This window comes from Paralichthys olivaceus, chromosome 12 (genome assembly GCF_024713975.1).
Source record: "Paralichthys olivaceus isolate ysfri-2021 chromosome 12, ASM2471397v2, whole genome shotgun sequence".
NCBI classification, from domain to species: Eukaryota; Metazoa; Chordata; class Actinopteri; order Pleuronectiformes; family Paralichthyidae; genus Paralichthys; species Paralichthys olivaceus.
Genome location: NC_091104.1, coordinates 18,718,780 through 18,739,592, shown reverse-complemented (window position 1 = coordinate 18,739,592; position 20,813 = coordinate 18,718,780). Strand labels below are relative to the sequence as shown.

The 20,813-nt window shown below is 40.0% G+C and overlaps 1 protein-coding gene and 1 long non-coding RNA gene across 2 annotated transcripts in view; one reads left to right on the top strand and one right to left on the bottom strand.

Moving 5' to 3' along the window:
- The first annotated feature begins 10,177 nt into the window (after nt 1-10,177).
- pax1a (paired box 1a) lies at nt 10,178-14,793 on the top strand. Its single transcript, XM_020084808.2, has 5 exons — nt 10,178-10,489; nt 11,088-11,708; nt 12,773-12,906; nt 13,437-13,653; nt 14,132-14,793. The coding sequence occupies exons 1-5, from the start codon at nt 10,486-10,488 to the stop codon at nt 14,248-14,250; spliced, it is 1,095 nt and encodes a 364-aa protein (XP_019940367.2). The 5' UTR covers nt 10,178-10,485; the 3' UTR covers nt 14,251-14,793.
- Nucleotides 14,794-14,925: 132 nt separating this feature from the next.
- The window catches only part of LOC138412383 (uncharacterized), a 49,269-nt gene continuing 43,381 nt past the window's right edge, over nt 14,926-20,813 (bottom strand). Inside the window, exon 3 of the long non-coding RNA XR_011244788.1 lies at nt 14,926-19,108. This is a non-coding gene — a long non-coding RNA (uncharacterized lncRNA). The remainder of the gene's footprint in view (nt 19,109-20,813) is intronic.

Here is a 20,813-nt window from a genome sequence, read left to right as displayed (position 1 = left end):
TTTTTTTCCAAAGCTGTTCCAACAAATAACATCATCACATGTGGGCTCGGCTGCACACACCATCATAATTACAACTAATGTCAACAATATCTGACATGAATCACGATTTAATTTGTAACTGTAACTACAAAGTGTTCATAGTTACTGTTTCCACAGCAGACTGAGTTCTCTGTGATAATATTACATTAAGAATGATTTTTAATAATTTATTTATTACAATAATAATGGAACACATCAGTTTAATTGTGAAAATGCAAATGTCCATTCAAAAAAATAATAAATGTAGGTGCTATTTGTCAACACACAAAGTTATTGTGTCCCTCTGATTTTATTTAAATTAATTAACAAGCAGAAAAAGTCCAATTATCTCTGATTTGAGCTTCTCAAATGTACATTTAATATCTTTAGGTGTTGGACTATGGTTTTAAATAAGTTGCCATATTTTGAATCATTGATTAGTTATCTAAGTACATTTTTAAGCAAAAACTATTTGTCATGTACTTTCAACATCTTTAGGCTTTGGACGATTGTTAAGGCAAAGCTAGCCCTTTGAAGACATGACCATGCTTCTGGGAAATTCTAAGTTTTATTTTTATTTTAAATTTCATGAGAACTGATAGACAGGCAATGGCGTAGCCCATCTCTTATCCAATGTCAGTTGAGATTATCGGCAGTTGATCGAGAGCGTCAAAAGGATTAGGATTAAAATCAGAGTATTAACTGGCAAAGATAAATACTTTTTTTGAGCCCTTTTCAGAATGAAAAAAATAAATTGCTCTTTTTTATTGCTTACAATATAAAGTAAAGACAAGTAGACAAGTGGATAAAGCACAAAGAAGAAGTAACAACAAGAAGAATTGCAGACAAGGCCTCACTGACATATATGTCATATTGCTTCTGTTCTGCATTCAATGAAACCAGATACACTCGACAATTATGATGACAAAAGACAGGAAACAAAAGTTCATTCTGTTCTTTTTTTCATTTTAAGTTCATTCTCCCTGTGTTATCACACACACACACACACACACACACACACACAAGCACGCACACACAGTACGGTATATTGCATGTGCTTTCAGTTTGACCCCACTTCACCTTCCCTGTTCTTTCACTTCCACTGCTTTCACCTGTCTATTGTGCACAATGCCTTTATCTGCTGCCCGGTCATATTCTATTCAACTTCGACATTATAACACAGACAGTAACAGATTGTTACACTAGTTTCCTATTTTCATGATTGTAAACCCAGTGACTCACAGTCTATATGTGAGGGTTAGGCAGTGCATTCATTCAGGACGTGCTGAGGAAAAATGGGGGAACTATGAGGGGCTTTTTCTTGGCCAGCAAGTCCAGGCTTGGTTGCAGGCCTGTCTGTCCCTACTCAGCGCAAACATGTCAGACATTTCACCACCAGTATGAGTGAGCTGAGGTCCCCCATTCTTTTGCTGCAGGTTGAAAACATCTCTACGCGATGCTACAAGCCTGATTTGTGCTCGGCGTGATGAACTTGTTAATTAACTTTTAAAAAGGCGTGTGCTTATTCTTACTAAAAACAGAAAGCTGATGAGAGACATGGAGTATCCGCACACTGCAAGACACACATGCATATTTTTGAAAGCTGAAAGGGAATGTGTGCAGATGTGACCAAAAAATAATCATGTGGGCTGAGTTTCTGACATCGGTGGAGGCAGCCCTAACTCGGTTTTCACGTTTACACTCTGGACTCTGGACTCCCACTGTAAGGCAATACAATTCACCCAGGGGGAGACGTCCACTTGATTAATCCCGAGGTATCGGGACAAACAAGTCCCCATTGTGCAGACACTGGGCCGGAGTTGTGCAGCTTTCAACAGATCGCCGCCGTGTCAGACGACCACAGGCAGGAATACATAAATGCATTTCAGGAGACTCAGCGCGGCTCTCTTGTGAAGCACGTGAAAGTGCGGCGCTGGCTGGAATATACTGAGAACACCCAAAACAAACCCACTTCCCGGCCCAACTGGCATCCACACAAGGGTAGAAATAAGGGAATGTATTTATGAGCATCTGGCTGTGGTTCAGTGAGGTCAGTGCACTGATACAAGTACAAGGATAGATCCCTGCACCTCACACACTGCAGACAGGGAAGAGCTGGTGTGTTTTTCTAAATCTATGACCTTATATTTCAGCTGCGTTATTATCATTTGTAGCATAACAGTCTTTCAAAACACCATGACATTAATTAGCTTGCATGTGATTTGACCCGTAAGTAAGAAATCCTCCTTGTCCTCTTCATGAACACACACATAAAAACACTGATCGTGATTTTCCCCATTGTTGTGACATGAATACTCAATCTGTCTTTGGGAGTCCTTTGTCAGGACGGCACGATAGTGCTGGTAACATTGACTGATATTGAGCTTGGCTCCTGGAGGAAGACACACGGTTTTCATAAGACCATTAATCTTAAAAGGAACAACTGTCAGAAAACATACAGCACCCCTATCCCTGACATAAGAAAGGCCCGTCCGAGGCCTTGATTTCTGGTTTGGCGGAAAACGATATCACACCGCCTCCAATTGAAGGCCTTGAACGTCCCCCACGCAGAATTTTCCATCGCGGATCTGGCATTCTTAAGCTTAGATGCAAAGGACTACACCACAACTGCAATTCATGACACGCGACAGGATTTACAGTTTAAAGTGGATCATTTCAGAAATCACTGGTTATTATTATTATTACAGGTGCTTCAAAGCTCTCAGTCAAGAAAGTCATTAAAAGCTAATCAAGGTTTAATCTGGGAGAAGAGGCAATTAGTGAAAAGGAAAGAACTAAAAGTCAAATGTTAATCATAAACATAACAGTAGAATTGTGAAATTGAAAAATACAAGGTCACAGTCAATTTCCACGTGACCCGCTGTTTTCGACTGTCTGGGCTGATTTCCAAGTAGGGCAGGCTTGACTCGGCAGCAGCCCTGGATGGAGTCTGAAGTGCTCCAAAAGTAATTAAGGTTTCTCCTCTTAATTGACAACAGACATAGCTCAGCGAGGCCCCGCTTACAAACATCCACCAAGCATGGGAGCGTTAAAAAAGGTGCGTTTAATAAAAGGCTAGAAAAGCTCTCAGTTATGAACAGGCTGGATAGACTGTGAGCATCAGGGCTAATGATGTAGTGAGAAAACAAATGAGCAGTTATGCCGCCATGTCAGAAAGTCCACTTCATTAAAAAGTGATTTTCCCTTCTCTCAGTAGTCTATAAAGTTAATGTGATTCAGTCTCTGCTGCAGGTGTTGTGATCTGTGTTCCATCCCCTCAAATGTTTTAACCAACCAGACTCAACATTATGTTGTCATCATGACCCCCAGGACTCATGATGACATCATGTCTGTGGTTCACGATGGGTGGTTGACCTTAAAATGGTGATAAAACTGTAACAGCACACATTATATATATATATACATTATATAATGTACATGGAAAAAAAACATGTACTCACGTTCTGGCTCCAAGTAAGAAATGATCTATCACCTTATCAGCATTCAGATCTATTCTGTTTACTGCCAGAGAGGGAGCTCTACCTTCCACTTCCACATTGCTTTACTATAATGCAATGTGGTTTTAGCTGTATTTATCTTTGCAAAATGAAAACTACAGAATTTACAGAGTAGACAACATAGTAAAATGATTTTTTAGAATGGGTTCATTCCATAGTTTGTCCATAACAAATAGTAGTTTATGGTTATTATTGTTTTTTTTTTTAGACTTTTGCAATGATCCAAACCATTTTTATAAATATAGATAAAGAACTGCATTTTTTTATATTCTATGTAAAAAATAAATAAATTGTTTTTATCCAAGTTCTATATATTTGGTTGTTTTCTCTTTATTCATATAATTTACATTAAAGTGTATGGTAAGATAACAAGCCTTGACTTTTGTCATAAGGGTTTGATTACAGAATCTTAGGAATCATTGTTATGTAGTTTTTGTATACCAGCTGATAATTGTAATTGTAAAAGTAATAAGTTATGACAGCTACTGATTCCTACAAACTGAAATGATTCAGTTGAAATCCGTTATTCAGGAACAATACACGGTAACATTGTATGTTACATTTTTCTTCTGGATCTTTATCAGTGGGAAGTATTATACAATCATGTTTCACTTCAGTGTAATGTGCATCACATTCTGACCCCTGGATCTTTATCTAAATGGTGGAAAATTAAATCCATGTCTGATAAAGAGATTGGTCACACTTTGAATCTTTATTAGTCTGATAGCAGATGCTTAACATGTGTGTACTTTCAACTTATCTTCTCCAGAGGAGGTTGTCATCTCACTGGAATTATTGTTACTGCCTCCACTACGATGTCACAGGTTTGATCCTAATGAAGTGCATCGTGATAAGTGCAGCCTCTTATTCAGCCATACAAGCTACTATTGAGCATTAAACCCCATTGTTCCAGTAGAAATAGCTACTGTAATATGAGCTATATAATACGAGTGGAAGTCTTACAGCTACCTCCACAGAGGAGGATATATATTTATTTCCTTGCTGTTTGCAGGACAATGCAAAAAACGACTCTACCGATTTACCGGCCACAGAAGAACCCGGAGCAGATTTGATAAAGTGGTTGAATCCAGAGATTAATTTTCACTTTCTTAAACATTGCATGATTAGGCATTTTTCAACATTTTAATGACTTTGTCAAGAAATAACGAAGACACATATCAGACATGTGTAGAAAGCTAATATCTAAGAACAGGTGCAATTTGGTGCCAACACAGATCCAAGGATCCAGATGTAACTGATCTCAGTACATGTATATGCAATATAGTGATTAAATAGACAATCAGCTTTGGAGGAGGTATGCGTTTGACCTGGTTTAATAACATTATTTATAGTTTAAGTGACATTCTTCAGAGTTTATTGTCAACATCATATGGTGCTGCAGCAAAAGAAGAGGTGGAGGAAAGATGTCCGATTCAAACTGAAATGATTTAATCTCTTCCCTTCAGAGTTTATTGTCTTTTCGAATGGGGCATCAGGTTAAATTCCCAGTTGTCCATAAGATAAAGATGTTGCATGGTGCAGGTTATAATTCCTCTTATGGCCCATAATCATACCTTCACAATAATGTTAGTTTTATAAATCATCAATGGAGCATGATGACCCCGGTGTGAAGAAACCAGAGGGGGAAACCTGAATGCCAGTGTGGACGGATGTTTGATCATTGATCCTCTTGGTCAATTAATAAGAGAGAATGCTCATCCAAAGTCAAATTGTAAGCGTTTCCAAAGAAGTGACAAACAAACACAAACTGCATTAAGAGCTCACAGGGAGTCTCCATCAGTAAAAAGGACCCTAAATCCTTATAATGCCACCTCAGAGATGAGACTCTGAATCCTAACACACACGTCTGCTGTTCATATTTTGCGATGACAGTTTCTTGAGTCACAGCAGCAGAAAGAAAACAGTTTGTTTTATTTTCCAAAACATGTTTCCACTTTAAATTAGAACCAGAATCGTCCCCAACACACAACAAATGTGTCATGAGTTCCCAAGGACGTTCAATGGAATGAATCTAAAACAAAGTGAAACCAGTAGGTTTTTTGTCGGATGACGTGCTATTGTAATGGGTAAATGATGGAGAAATAGATGTTTATACTAACTGTAACGTTTTGCCAGCAATAATATTCTTTTAGATGTAATAACTGCTTGTATGTCAAGTATGTATTTCCCATTTCATAAAAAACTCAAATGGCAAATACTTCCTGTCTGTTGAAGATTAAGAATAGTTTAATTATTTGTCCTTTCCTCCAAAAAGAATCAAAGTACAGACAAAACCCTCATGTGTCTCCCTCATTGCAACAATTAGAGGTACATGCTCGGTACATGAAGACACACAAGGTGTGTTCAGTGAAGGTCACAAGCTATTACCCAGCCTGGTAAAAAGCTGGCGTGTCTCACATGGCTCGGCTGCATGCCCTCATTAGGCGTGTTCTGTAGCTCACAGTGGCTCCTGTCGCTATAAAAGAACTGAGGTCCCTGGCATCCAAGCCTCCTTTTTTAGTAGAACCTCAGCGGCAGGAGCACAACGAGACTACACATCACCACCTCTGGATCAGATAGGAGCGGACAAACCGTTTTTGTAGAAGAGGGTGTGTGTGTGTGTGTGTGTGAACCAGAATCAGTGTGTGTCTTTGGCCTACAGGTTGTGCTAGGTTGTGCTAGGTTGGCTCTGAACTGGATAAACAATGATCACCCCCCTCCTCTTTTCTCATAATGAAGGGTTTATTAACTTTCAGACAACATGGGAAACTTTAAGGTTTAATTTATGGGTTATATTAGAATAAAAAATGAAAGACAAAAATGGGCAAGGGCCTTATTCGCTGCTGCATACTTTTAGTAATTGCATTTGTTTGCACTGGAGCAGCCACGAATACATATAGTTTGCTTTTACCTGCACTGTTTTGGTGCTGTAATGGAAATATAAGACTTATAGACTCATTTTGGTCCCGGTGTGCTACATACATGCAGATCTGGACCTTGCATTATAATTTCCACACTGAGCCCTGACATCACTTAACTCACAAACAAACGGTTCACTCATTTGTGAAAAGAAAATTGAAGCCATGTCAAAAGAAAAATATCTGTCTCTTGTTAAATAATGGCAAAGACACGTTTATCTGGACATGATTATCGTGTTAAACCAATGAGAGACAAGAAGACTTTGTTCAAATTGCTGCAAACTGTCATTACTGCTACTGCATATTTTACAAATTTAGTATAAACAGTGCAAGAAGCCAGTGATTCTATTATTAACACACACACACAATCATTTATTGATTCCAGCTATTTAAATTGCAAAGCAATTGATGAAGAAAATATCAGTAACTCCACCTGACGCATCACTAGAATAATCATTTCTAGCAACACACACACACACACACACACACACACACACACACACACACACGGACAATGAGAAATCGAGCCTTTAAATTCTCCCTAAGTCTTTAAAGACAAATCACACTTGAGGAAGTGAATCCTGTGATGACACTTAAAACCAACATCAATATTTACCGACGGGGGTCGTTGCACCTTGCGAGTATCAGGTGTCGATCGCATGAGTTAATGTATGGTTGTGTGTGTGTGTGTGTGTGTGTGTGTGTGTGTGTGTGTGTGTGTGTGTGTGTGTGTGTGTGTGTGTGTGTGTGCGCGCGCGCTTGCATGCGTGTGCGTGTGTGTGATCTTAAAAGAGACTTGAGGACCTCTGTCTATTTGTCTCAGAGTATAAATATTATCTTACACGACAGAGCACCAATAAGGAAATAACATTTACATTTGAAAGAAAACCTTTGCCAAGGACCAAACGAAGTGAAAAACCTTATATTTCACTTGCGTCAATACAAAAAAGCATCTAACTGAAGTAAGCATAATTTAATATTATAACTAGATCAATTAGTATATTTAGTATATTTTAATTGTATAATTTTTGTATATTTTTAAATACACGACAAAGTATGTTGTGCTTGAACTCAGAGGAGGCATTACGTGAATTATTCAGATTGACCAAAAATAAATATATAATCCATGCACTCGAATTTTGGGACAAGGAATAACTATTATTAATGAAAGAGAGAAAAATTAACTTCTCTCAGCTTTAAAATTTAACCAGCTAGTAAATAAGACCTGTAATCTATGATCATTAGACAACACAACCACCACAGGAACACGAAATAAAAAGGCTAAATAAACGTGTCCAATAATCAGAGTAAATAATGAGGTTTCGTGTGAGATGTGGTCAGAAAATAAACATGTATTCAGACATGTTGTTCAGAAGTGACCTGATCAACCTGCACCTCAAAGAAAAGAGAAAGAAGAGCATGCCTCCCTGATGAAAACGTCAGCGATTAATGGAATCACCCTCTTTTACATTTAAACAGAAATACTGCTGTGTGTTGTGTTTGTGTGGCAGTGTATTTATGTGGGCTCATATTGTGTGAATACACTTTGCATCCTGGAGAATGAGGGGAACCGTTCAAACAATGTTGTTGTTTGGTCACACATGACAAACCCGAGGAGACAGTTGTAAAGTCTCACCTGATGTGCACAGAATCTATAACGGCTCTATAGTCTCTTCTAACCCCGTAGATTATTCAGAATTATTTTATTCTAATATCCCCATCATCCTGCAATAAAAAAATATATACCGTCAAAATACAGTTTATATAAAACAAATTATAAAAAGAGTTTGATAAATATATCAGGACTCGAATAGTAAAACCAAACCACCGCTGGATTAATTCTGTTTATTTCTGCCTGAGCTCTAGAAAAACGAATCTGCTGCAAAGCACATTTTTGCTTTTGAAGCATCTGAAATAAAAATATGTCTTGGTCATAAGCGAAAGGCTGTGCTCATTTTTTTAATTTTTAATCTATCAACCCTGCAAAGGAGAGTGCAGGTATAAGAGGCAAATAGGCTACATTAACAAAAAAGAATGTTAATAAAATATTTATATTCAAAACATGCAGAAGTATAAAAGAGCAAGGTTCATTATGAGTGACAGGGTTTGATAGCGAATGAAAATTGTTAATTTAATGTAAGTAAATCAACACATTTTTTTCAATCTAATACTCGTTACGAGCAATTAAATAGTTAATCTCTCGCATTGGAAACATGTTAACATGGAAACATTACCTACCTCCAACATATAGCGCGTAATTCAGAGGCGGGAGACAGGGTGCTGACCAAACCATGTAATTCCAGAGTTGTCCAGATGAGGGGAGTCCTGGCAGCCATGAAGGCCAGAGAGGAGAGGTACACAAGCAAGAGAGTGAGTGAGCGACCCTGACACAAACAGAGAGAGAGAGAGAGAGAGAGAGTAAAAGGAAGGGTAATGTGAAATCAATGGTTCATGCTCAGCAGCATCAGATAAGATCACGCCCTCCTGCATTGACATCCTGCGTGCAAACAGGATCCATTTATTCTGTCAATAAAAAAAGATCATCATCCAACTTTAAGACGACCTGAAAACTCCTCTGACCAAACCTGATGCTTTCCATGTGTCCTGCAGCTCCCAGGTCTGGGTGGTGGAGTGGCCGCGAGACAGAGAGGGGTGTGCTGGGGTGGTGGTGGTATAGAGAGGGAGAAGGGGGGGGGTTCAGGACACTGCACCTTGTTACCATTGGGTCGACTGTTAACTTTTTACAAGTGACGTTTTGCGAGCGTATAAACGATACCTTCTAAACTTGCACAGGAAACTCCGCAAAACATGCTGTGATAATGCGCGTCTCTGGAATCCAGTCGATATGGCCCATAGTCTGGGAGCGCAGCGATCCACAGAGGTATCGATTACACGAGGCCCTCCTCGTGTTTGATGCTCTCACACCGGCTTATACGAAATAGACTCGGGCTGCCAGTGTGCATGTCTCCTGCTCTGATCGTCAAATCACTCAATTACGCATCATCCCCAGCATCACTCTAAATGCAGAAATATAAATCCATTTGGGTAAAAATGGTGTTGTGACTAAACAGAACTGCTTAAAAAAATAGTCACTGAGGGGAAAATACATATTTTTATGGGATTTGCATGTAAACTATTTAGCCAAAGATGGCACCGTGTATCTTCCAAAGCTGGGTCATTTCTGTAGCATTAATCTTATTTTCAAAATGCCCTTTAGAAGCATGAACCATTCATGCCCTTAAATTCACTGTGTTGTGCACAACTATTGAGTTTATGTACAAGGTACACCACACGCCACAAGCTCACCCACATTTCATGCGTAAAAATTTGATTACGCATGAATATGAAAGAGCTTTGCTGCAGTGACTGGTGCAATTTATTTGTAATATCTTCTCACTGAATAATTCATGTCAAATTAATGCTACTCCATTTCAAACTCACTGAAGTATTTCTATGTCAGCTGTAAATAAAGTGGTTGGGGTTTCATTTAGAGCTGAAAACATGAGCAACTCTCTTCTGTCATCCTTGTGCGTTTCTCCTGATGCACACAGTCCTCGCCAGAAGGCTGCACATTGGATTAAAGGCTTCCCTTTCTGCCACTTCCCCCTATGCAAAAATATATCAAGGGGGCAGCACGGCTCCAACCGGATGGGGTTTGCATTGGCTGACAGCTGTTTCCAGCACAGGACGACCAATGAGACCGAGGCACGGGCTCCGCGTATAACAGCGAAGATTGACGTGGAGTAAGCGTCAAATTAATTCCAGCAAACTCCCGGACTCCCCGGGACAACTTCAATTTGCTTTTATCGGATGAAGATCACTTCGGCGCCGCTGTGTACCTCTCACTTGCTTTTAAAAAGAAAAAAAACAGAAGGGGCTACGCTGCAGTGGGAAGAGATTTCGGGAGGTCTCGTGTTCCTCCTCTGGGGCTCACTCCACAAGTTCCCCTTCCTTCTCAGCCTTCTCTCGGACGCATTAAGCCATTCGAAGGGGCACCTACATTCTCCCAGCATCTCGAAACACATTGGCAAATGGGTAAGCCCGGGTTACCATCTGCATGCTTCAGTGACAGGGGGCTTATGGAAGCGTATCCAGACTAAACGTGTCTGCGTAAAAACAGTTTAGTGTTTCCTTTTCTCCCCAAGTTCACATTGTGTGCAAATGAAGAAGATCTTTCGGCGACAGTCTGTCAAGTTTATCTCATGATCGAGTTTTTCCCTGCTCTACTCAGCAGAGACTGCTGTCTGCGTAAAGCCTTAAATCTTATGGAAACACACCAACAATTATCTTATGTGCAGCGTTTCTTTGAAGAGCTCCCGGTGTGTATTCCTCAAGCTCGCCATTTTTTATGTTGTTTTTATGTACGCAGGAATGGTGGAGGGTAAACCCAGCACACACACTTTACACACTAGTGTAAAGTGGAAAAACAAAGGTTGCTATCTTGTGTATAGGCTGGCACGTGTTGAACAACTTAATACCCGCAATTTAAGTTGCAAACCAGGAGCACATTGTGGCTGACTTTGCAGTTGCCTAATGAAAATATATTTTTGTCAGGTCACGAGTGCATGGACAATTTGATATTTATTTATTTTATTTATTTGTTTACTCATTTCAAATATCTGTTCTCCTGCAGAGCAAACCTATGGAGAGGTGAACCAGTTAGGTGGCGTGTTCGTCAATGGACGACCCCTGCCCAACGCCATACGGTTGAGAATCGTGGAGCTGGCTCAGCTCGGGATCAGGCCCTGCGACATCAGCAGGCAGCTCCGAGTCTCGCACGGCTGCGTGAGCAAGATTTTGGCGAGATACAACGAGACGGGCTCCATCTTACCCGGTGCCATCGGCGGGAGCAAACCGCGCGTCACGACGCCTAACGTGGTGAAGAATATCAGGGAATACAAACAAAACGACCCCGGGATCTTTGCGTGGGAGATCCGGGACAGGCTTTTGGCAGACGGAGTTTGTGACAAGTACAATGTCCCGTCGGTGAGTTCGATCAGCAGGATTTTACGCAACAAAATTGGGAATCTCTCGCAGCCCAACCAGTACGAGGGCGGCAAGCAAGCGTCCTCGCAGGCCGGCCTCTCCTACAACCACATATACCCTTATTCCTACCCCAACACCATGTCGCCAAAGATGAGCAGCCCTCCAGGAGTACCGGTGACGGCCGGGCATATGAGCTTATCCAGGGCCTGGCCTTCTGCGCACACCGTCAGCAACATCCTAGGCATACGAGCCTTCATGGATCCTTCAGGTGAGGAAAACACAGCCATTATGTGCTCTGTGAGAAATCTAAGGCCTCTGAGTCTCTGTGCCAAACATGCAAACCCGCAGCTCCCATAGTTTTCAATTTAGATCTGAATAAATCCTTGAAGCTGGTTATTACTGTCCTATTCTTCATGATGAATTTCACTCCACACAACCTCTCCTGGCTCCAGGAGGAACAATATGCCCATTGGAAGTAATACAGGCCTTCGTTTCAGTATTTAGCCAGAAGGCATAAGGCCACTGTCAATGGGCCTTTTCATGGGATGAAGCGTCAGCAAACACCTTGCTCACCTGCTATATCCCTCTAATCCTTCAACTAGTTTTTACAGCCATTTTCTCTTTGCCATTCTGATCTTTACACGCTGTTTTTATCAAGTGTATACAATTGTTGAAGTCACTGTTAAGTCGCCATGGGCCATTCAAATTTTGTGCCACAAGGCCCAGTGTATTTTTATTATAGAAATTGTAATCATGTACTAATATGTAACAAAATAATATTTTTTTATTATTTAAATAGGTCAACACTTTAATCTTATCTTTGTGGAGGTATGGCTTATATTTCACTTGTTCACTAATTTCACGCAAACATGTGACAATAAAATGTTAAAGGTAATATTGGACATAATACGCCTGCACAAGTATAATTATAAATTATTAAATAAAATAATAATACATTATATTATATAATACATTTAATGTAGTGCTTTTAACCTATTTTCTTTTTCTGAAGTTAAAACTCAGGCCTAATTTTCTAATTCACAAGCATAATAAGCAATTATGCACCTACATTATTGTTATAATTCTAACAAAAAAATATATATTTTAAATATTATATTTGCTTTAGTGACTCATAACATTATATTGTGAAAATGCAATATATTTAATAGCTCAGGACATCAATGCGTAATGATTTTAAAATTGGTAAATTGTTCATAATTTATTATCAATCTAAAAAGGGCCGGCACTGTTTCCTCCCCCCCACACACTCAAACATTTTATCCATTTTACGTTGTATACATGTTTGACATGGAGTTACTGTTTCTGAATCAGCCATTGCTGGGACGGAGGGATATCCACCAAAAATGGAGGAGTGGAGTAGCGTCAACAGAGCAGCTTTCCCAGCGGCTCACACGGTCAACGGGATCGACAAGTCAGCCATTGACGCCGACATAAAATACGCTCAGGTAATAATAAAATGATAATGATAATGAAACTTTGAACATTTGTTTTGCCTGCAACGTTTCTATACGAACACTGCACATTGCTGTATCCACGCCATTTTCTCTTCTTTATTGGAAACAGTCCAAATGTTTGGTGCCAATGTGGGCTGAGGCCTGAAGTAAATAATTGCTCTCGTGGCAGAGCTGTGAAAAGTTTCCATATCAGAGACCCTCAAACAGAAGTCACGTCAGGCCACATACCTCTGTTAGATAAGCTCTGTCTCATGAGAGTTTTATTACCTCTGATTAAATACGTGTTTCTGTATTAAGGCTTAGAGGAGCTTTATTTCTATATGAACTCTAATTAGTCTTATTCATGGTAAATTAGAATAGAATGACTCTCCGTGTAGGCTGTTCCTCATTTTGTTTCCCTCCACCTCTAAACCACTTTGACCCCATCTTTATGGATCACTGCTGTTGGCCACACTGTCACATACAGTCATCAGGGGAGTGATGCGGTTTGTGCTTATTCTGTCCTATCTGTTTGCCTGCAGCCTTCCTCCACGTTGTCCGGCTATGTCTCGGCGTGTGCTTACTCTCCCACCAACCAGTACGGTGTGTACAGTGGGTCGGCGGGCGGCTATGTGGCCGCCGGACACCACCACTGGCAGCCGCAGAGCCAGGCCCTGTCCCACTCGGGCGGCGGGATGGGCATGCATGCGGGGGAGATCCACTCATCGATGGCCTTCAAGCACCACCAGGCCCGAGAAGGTGTGTGTGTCTTTGAGGTGCAGCTTAATGTTAAAAGCAGTGATGGATTTTTAAAAACTGTATCCCCTATGTAATGAAAAAAAAGAGATTATTATTACTATAGTACTATAGTCTATAAACACGTCTTTTAGTATTTTATCATATCGACCTAGAGCCAGACTGAGGTGTCCCTCCCCCTCCTCCTTTCCCGTTCAACACGCAATTCCGCAGAAGAGTGTAAACATTTGCCAAATCCCAAATAAAGTCGAATTATACGTCAATTATTAAATATTGATCTTCCAGACTTGGCCAGCTTCATGTGTGCCAAGTGGCCCAATGTCATTTTTACGCACAGGAATTGAGGGGAAACAAGACCCTGTTTGTGCACTGAAACCTTTCAGAGAAAAAAAAATCACGTTAGATGCTTTTTGAGAGGTTAATAATGTGCAGTTGCGTGCACAGGACTCGTGCACTTACATTTCTCGTCTGTGTTGTGCAGGAGACAGAAAACCGCCCAGTCCACTGAGCAAGCAGCAGCAGCAGCAGCAGCAGCAGCAGCAGCAACATGAAGACTTGAACAGTGTGCATGGACTCAGTCTCCCTACCTCATCATCATAACCGGGACTTACACCACCTTAATTACCAGACCCTTTTAAATGAACTCATTTCAACAATCTCCAACAGTAAGTCTGAACTCTATACCCCCCACCCCCACCCCTGGGTGCTGTAACTCACAGTCAAACACAGGCCTATTCACATGCATTATGAATACAGTATACTGTGGCTTTATCGGCCATCGTGGCCTTATGAATGTAAGCTTGCATGGATGTATCGGTGTCTCCCCTCATTGGTTGATAGTTTTTTCTCCCTCCATTGAAATACTTCATGATTTTAGACTCTATATTCTCTTATGGAGATAAAAAAAAAAACATACACTTCTCGCCCTTTCAGCCTGTCATCGATGTTTTATTACAAAACCAAGGGCTGTTCTGTAACCCGCCATTATATTTCACATGTGGCCATGATCTCGATCCTACAGTGACTCAACGATGTGAACAAAGAACTAAATTGTGTAAATGTAAAATATTTGCCAAAGCTTTAATTATATATTTTTATAATTCCATTGTAAATATTAAAAAATAAAGGCTTTCTTAAATGCCACATGGTCTTGTAGCGCAAGTTATTTCTGCATAATTCTGCAAATGAAGTTGGTGTTGAAATGTTGATATAAGTTGAAAGATATAGAGGAATAAGTGGAATTTAAGTTTTAGGTTGTTCTCGGGTTTTGTTGCAAACAGCGAGGGCCTCAACCCAAAACCATCCAGTTTCATTTCTGCACCATGGGCACAGGAAATGTACTCCAATCCCCTTTATACCTGCAATTTAGTCAATTCCAGCTGCCTTTCTTCCACTGGACATGACTGAAATATAACATTCATCAGACTGGAGGTTCCATCCTGGCACTTGCAGTGACATTTTGCTCTCTGTGTAGCTTTAAATGGCCTAAAACGTATTTTGATCACTCATTAATTTAAGTGAATAAACCAAATTTAGCCAGTCTCATGTGGAAACGATTGTCAGTCGGATTTAAATCTTAATGGCAGAAAATAAATCTGACAAGTGGGAAAAAGTAATCTTCTTTGCTCAGGTGTAACCTCCCCACATTTGCACGGTGCTCAATGCGTACATGCTGGGTGCCTCTATCGATGCTATCTGACCTGTAATTGATACCTGTGCCATGATGGAAACGTGAGGGCTGATCGTGCAGGAGAGAGCAGCTGAATCCATGCAGCCTGGCGGATAATGTGTGTAACCGTGTAGAAATGGCATCAGGCCTGAAAGCTTCTCTCTTCTCTTAAACTTTTTGTTTCGATGGCATCGTCCTAACGAAAATCGTCCACAGCTCGAATTCTCACCGAACTGTGCGTATTTTGTGATCTCCCTTTTCTTCTCTATGACGAGGTTTTATATGACAGTTTGCGTTATTACACTACCTAAAATATTATATATAGTTACATCGTTTTGTAGAATGCACAGGCTTTCAAATAATATATCATATTAATGTTGTATTCATTGTTTTTTGTAGAAAACGGACGTTTAAACAATTGGACAATTTTGACGCGTCCCTATTTTTCCCATGTTGCGTTTATCTGTGAGGGTAGATGAAAAGATTTTGTTTCATCATAAGAACTCGTACAAATTGTAGTAAATAATTGACAATTCTTTTTTCTTATTAATATCAACAGCCCAAATAATAAAATGAAAAGTGGATTTTGTCACAAATTCAAACTTGATAAACCTGATGAAAGCTTTTTCTTTTTTTAAATTAGATGAATTAGATTATTTTTTATGGTTGTGATGTGTCTTTCTGGGCAGCTTCAAGCTCTTAAAACTTTTATTTATTTTCAATCCTTCACAGACTTTGCATCTCCTGTACTGATGCAGGGGGAATGTGTGAAATACAGTTTGGTGACAGGCCTATTTAGTTTGGTTGAGTTGGACTGGGCATATCTGTGGTTTTTAACAGCGCCTTCAGTGTAGATGCAATCAGAGAGAAAAATATTTTATGATGTTATTTTTGTAACTTAGAATGATTCATTATATAAAATATAATGAATGTAGTTTTCCTCCCCTTTTAATAAGCACAAAACCACACAGTCGTACACAGTAGTTTTCATTGCACATGGGCAGTTGACCTTAATGGAAGATCAAGAAATAGGTAGATTGGGATTTTACTGAGGTGAACAGAGGGTCATCCAATTAGGTTATTGATCATCTGTTTAGTCTGAACACTAATAAACCTGATCAGCAAAAACTGAAAGAACTTTAAAGTTCTCAATGCTGTCTAAAAAAAAGTGTGACGATTGATAGAATACCATTAAAATGATGAATCACAGTGTTACTGTCAAGCTTGAGTGAGAGTAAAGCCTGAACGTAATATTATGACCTACGTGTAAAAAGGAATTGAAAAAAGTTGTGAGTGAATACAAAATCTACTTTATTCCAAATAAATACACTTCAATTAACTTCAAATCAATTGAAAATATATTGTCAATCTTTGGAATCATTTCTATAGTGAGATTGGGATTTTCTTGATGATTTTTTGTGATTTTATTATCAATCTGGCTACGGGGACAGTTGGAGATAATCCTTAACTGAAATATCTGTAAATCAGAAAAAATGCAAATATAGGTTCAATGAAAATGATAGACGGATGAAGATAGTGGCATTCTTTTTCGTAATGTATTCAATTTTTACAGTTCAATAATGGAAATATTAACAATACATTTACATAGTTTCAGCTTGATATTTAATGTATGACAATGACCAGTCTTTGCTCAGAGGTGTATAGCAGTATCAAATGTGTCTCATATGATCCTGTTTGATACTGTACAGATAATAATTCATGTCTATCTGAGATGTCTGAAAAATTGTCCCATAAAATGGGAATTTATTCATAGTGTACACTGCTAAGGTCCTTCAATCTATAGGTCTGGAACACAAGTGAGGTGTCATACTCTTGGTAGCAAGTTTTAGGACACACAGCGGAATTTGCATGGCCTCTGAACTCTATTTTTTAGTTACTGATTCATTTCCCCGTTTGCAGCGAAATCCCAAGTGACTCAGTAAATCCAAACATTAAGACGGCCTATGAGAACACACGCTCCCCGACTGGAGTCGCTCATGTTTTCCCGGATACCACTTGGGGTTCAGAAAACACTCCTTCATGGTGGCGGGGTTACTTCCTGCGGGACCTATGGTCATCAATCAGGGCAACAAGTGATGCCCCCCACCGTGTCCTCTGCAGACCCCTCTGTGTCGGAGGGGCAGCAGGTGGGCTGCTTCTAAATAGATATTTCCTATTTACACAGGGCATGTAATATTTCTTAAACGTTTAGTGTGTTTTGACATGGTTGCAACATGACAATTTGCCACTGGGGCCACTTCTTACATCCCAGAATGACCATAAGAACTGAGTTTGTGTGTATTTTAGATAGTGTTCGAATTGTTTCCAGTTAGCTGTAAATTCATTTCTCTCCTCCTGTTGTGAAACCATTTATATCAACAGTAAGATCATTGATCGACACTATAATTATTTAGCAAAATGTTGTTGTTTTTACATCCTGGTGTGCAGTGTATTCTCAGCATATTGACAAGATAGATTAGAATGCTGAAGATATAATTTTCTATTTGCGTAAATCTTACCTCGAAGGAAGTGACATATTTGTTTCTTTAATCATTTTGCCGAAATACAAATTCTCCGTTTAATTGATCCTCATCTATTCAGTATTACTGAAAAACTGCAGCTCGTGTGTAAAGGAGACAAAAAGAGACTATAGACACTGTAAATGCCAAACTTCCATTGAAAGTCAGGACACACAAGTGTGCAGACATCCAGACTTAAACACCGTACAGTGCTCTGACCTCCATGACCCTGAGAGTGGTTCCTCTGCGACTCTAAACTTGAAAGGATTCTCAGATACCAGAAGCTTAAACAGATACTTGGAGAGACGGATGGGGGACTTGGCCTCCTTGATCCTAATGGATATGATATTAATAACTGTTCATAATCCAAGCAGCGGTGGAATGGTGACAGAGATTCCTTTAGAAAAAAGCAAGAACAGGCACTGCTATCTTCAGCTATCAATTTATCACTGTCTGTCATGTGTACAGGAGGGATTGAGCGTTCTTCAGTTCAGTTTATGTCTTTGACACTTTGCTGGGTTTGATATAAGACTTAAAAAATTATCTTTGCCTTCTGTAAATTATCTCGGCCACGCATGAGTCATTCGCTCACTCCTGCCTTTGCTCGACTAAAAAAAAAAAATCAACAGGAGAGCATCTCAGGTCAGGCGACATGGCCGCTCAGACAGGTCCTGAAAAAAAAAAAAAAAGCAAAGATACGCGAGAAACCTTTTAGAAAGAGAGTGGCAAGTTGGCAAAGGATCAAATTTTTGGAAAGAGGGCCTAGAGTTTCAAAAAGAATCTACTTGCCATGGTAACACGCTGAATGCAAACATGTACAACGCTGTAACATGTGCCCTGTCACGCTATTTGACAAGCAGGGTGTAATTTTTTGACAGGCATGCGAGAAGCGGAGTCACAACTTCAAATTCTGGTCATAGCGTGATGTTTTGACTGTGTGACGGTTTAGTGAACGGACAGAGAGTCAAACAGCATGGAAAGTTAGACAGGCTCAAAGACGTACAGATGCATAATGACATATTCTTATTAGATTCATTTGTAAGTGATGCATCTATGAATTTACCACCCAAAACTACAGCACCAAAGCAGTGGGTCTGTAACGATGTCATCCTTGTAATGCAATCACCATAGTTTTTTTTTTTTTCTTTCCTTTGACTGTCCGCAGGATTTCCAAGCAGGCAGAGTTACAGCTCTGTAGTCTAGAGGATGATAAATGTCTCCCTCCCATGTTCTTACTTGCTCTGCCAGCTCACCACATCAACCAGACGCTCTGAAAGCAAAAGGGACAGAGACATGATGATGACATTTGGCTTTCTAAATGAAAACGTATCATTTCACTTTTTGCTCTCCCTGGAGATTCCGACGCTGTTTTTGGTCCTCGGAGGATACAGCACATACGGCAATAAAGGGAATAACCACAGGATCACATTGAATTGCAGAGGCCCAGCACTGATTATTACATACAGATGACTAAAAGAGCATGAAATTATGTTTGCAAACACAATTAAAATGCACTCTTTGAAATAAGCGCTGCCACGAAAGCCGGCATATTTTTTACAAGAAACTAGAAGAATGCTTGTAATTTGTTGTGATTTGTGTGCATCGTGGGTAATTGGTGTGTAAATATCGACGTCTGAAGGGGTGTGCTGGGGAGGAAAGTCAACACACAGACTTTCATTATGGAAATTTGTCAGCAGTTTTCTAGCGGAGGTCTATTTTGGTGAAGGTCTGGGCAAAGTCAGAGACAGTCGTCGGAGCAGGAGGATCCTCTCTAATTTGTGGAGACTATAGAATTAATGTTCTGCCCGACTGCCCATCTGTGACTTATTTAAAGTGTGCTGAAACATATACTGTGCTAAATGTTGCCACCCGCACACTAAAGGCTACCCGCTAAAAAAAAGGACAGCTATGCAACGTTGGATTTAAGGGTTGTCTTCATGTTAATTTTTGGCTCAAATTCTTATTAGGTGATAATAAGATGATGACTCTTCTCCCAAAAATGTGAGTGGTAAACCACTGTACTGTCTGTCGGCCTGGGGAGGAAAATCCTGCAGCTCGGTTGGAGCTATGAAATGAGTGAATAGACATTTCAGAGGATGAAACGGGAGCAATCTTACTCACTGGATATTTTACCTGATGCTTTATGATATGTTCCATGTATTTTCTTCTATTTTAGGACTGGGATTATTCTATATTTTCAAATGACAAATCCCATGAAAAGACCAAAACCAAAATAGTTTATGACCTCCCTATACCCTCTACGGCACTCAGCCCAAAACCTATTTGGTCCAACTGAAGACATAAATCTTTAAACATGGGCCACAAATACACACTTTCATATTCAAAAAAACAGAGGCAGAATAATATACTAAATCTATTATTTTGTAGCCTACATATACTTAGCTTGCATACACAAAGAATCTTGACCGTGTTGAGGGCAAGAATCGTAAAATAAATCACAACGTTGATCGAAGCAAACTCGTGATGTTGCTAACTCATATATGTTTTTGCTTTTTCTGACTTGGGCATAACAGAGGTTTCGTTCATTATAAGTTTGCGGCCTCTGAGTGGTGTGTGAGGCCTTCACCTGTATCTCAGGTGAGATACCAGGAACTACAGGTCTGAAGCATGCAGAGCCTGTTGCTGTGTTGTTGGACACTGCATGTGTGAAGCCAGATCATCAGTGCACAATCACCATGTAGAGAGATAATGCAACAAAAGGCGAGAGGAAAACAATGCTGACTGTCATTAATCAACCTTTTGACCGTGCCCTGCTACCGCCGCCACTCCCTCGGCATGCGTGACAACGGCGCCAGTCGGAGCTGCCAGCCCCTATGACTTGTCAGATTTTTTTAAGGAACCTGTTGGCTGATAACCAAGACAGACTCATGTCTAAATCAACACAAACACGCCCGACCTACTGACTTTAGCAACATCCAGGATGAATTAAACATTTACACAAGTTACATAACCTT

Bases quoted from the DNA above. Each gene is read 5' to 3' on its own strand.
- pax1a (XM_020084808.2), top strand. The intron at 11,709-12,772 runs GTGAGGAAAACA...TTTCTGAATCAG, and splicing joins AGCCTTCATGGATCCTTCAG to CCATTGCTGGGACGGAGGGA. The intron at 13,654-14,131 runs GTGTGTGTGTCT...TGTGTTGTGCAG, and splicing joins GCACCACCAGGCCCGAGAAG to GAGACAGAAAACCGCCCAGT.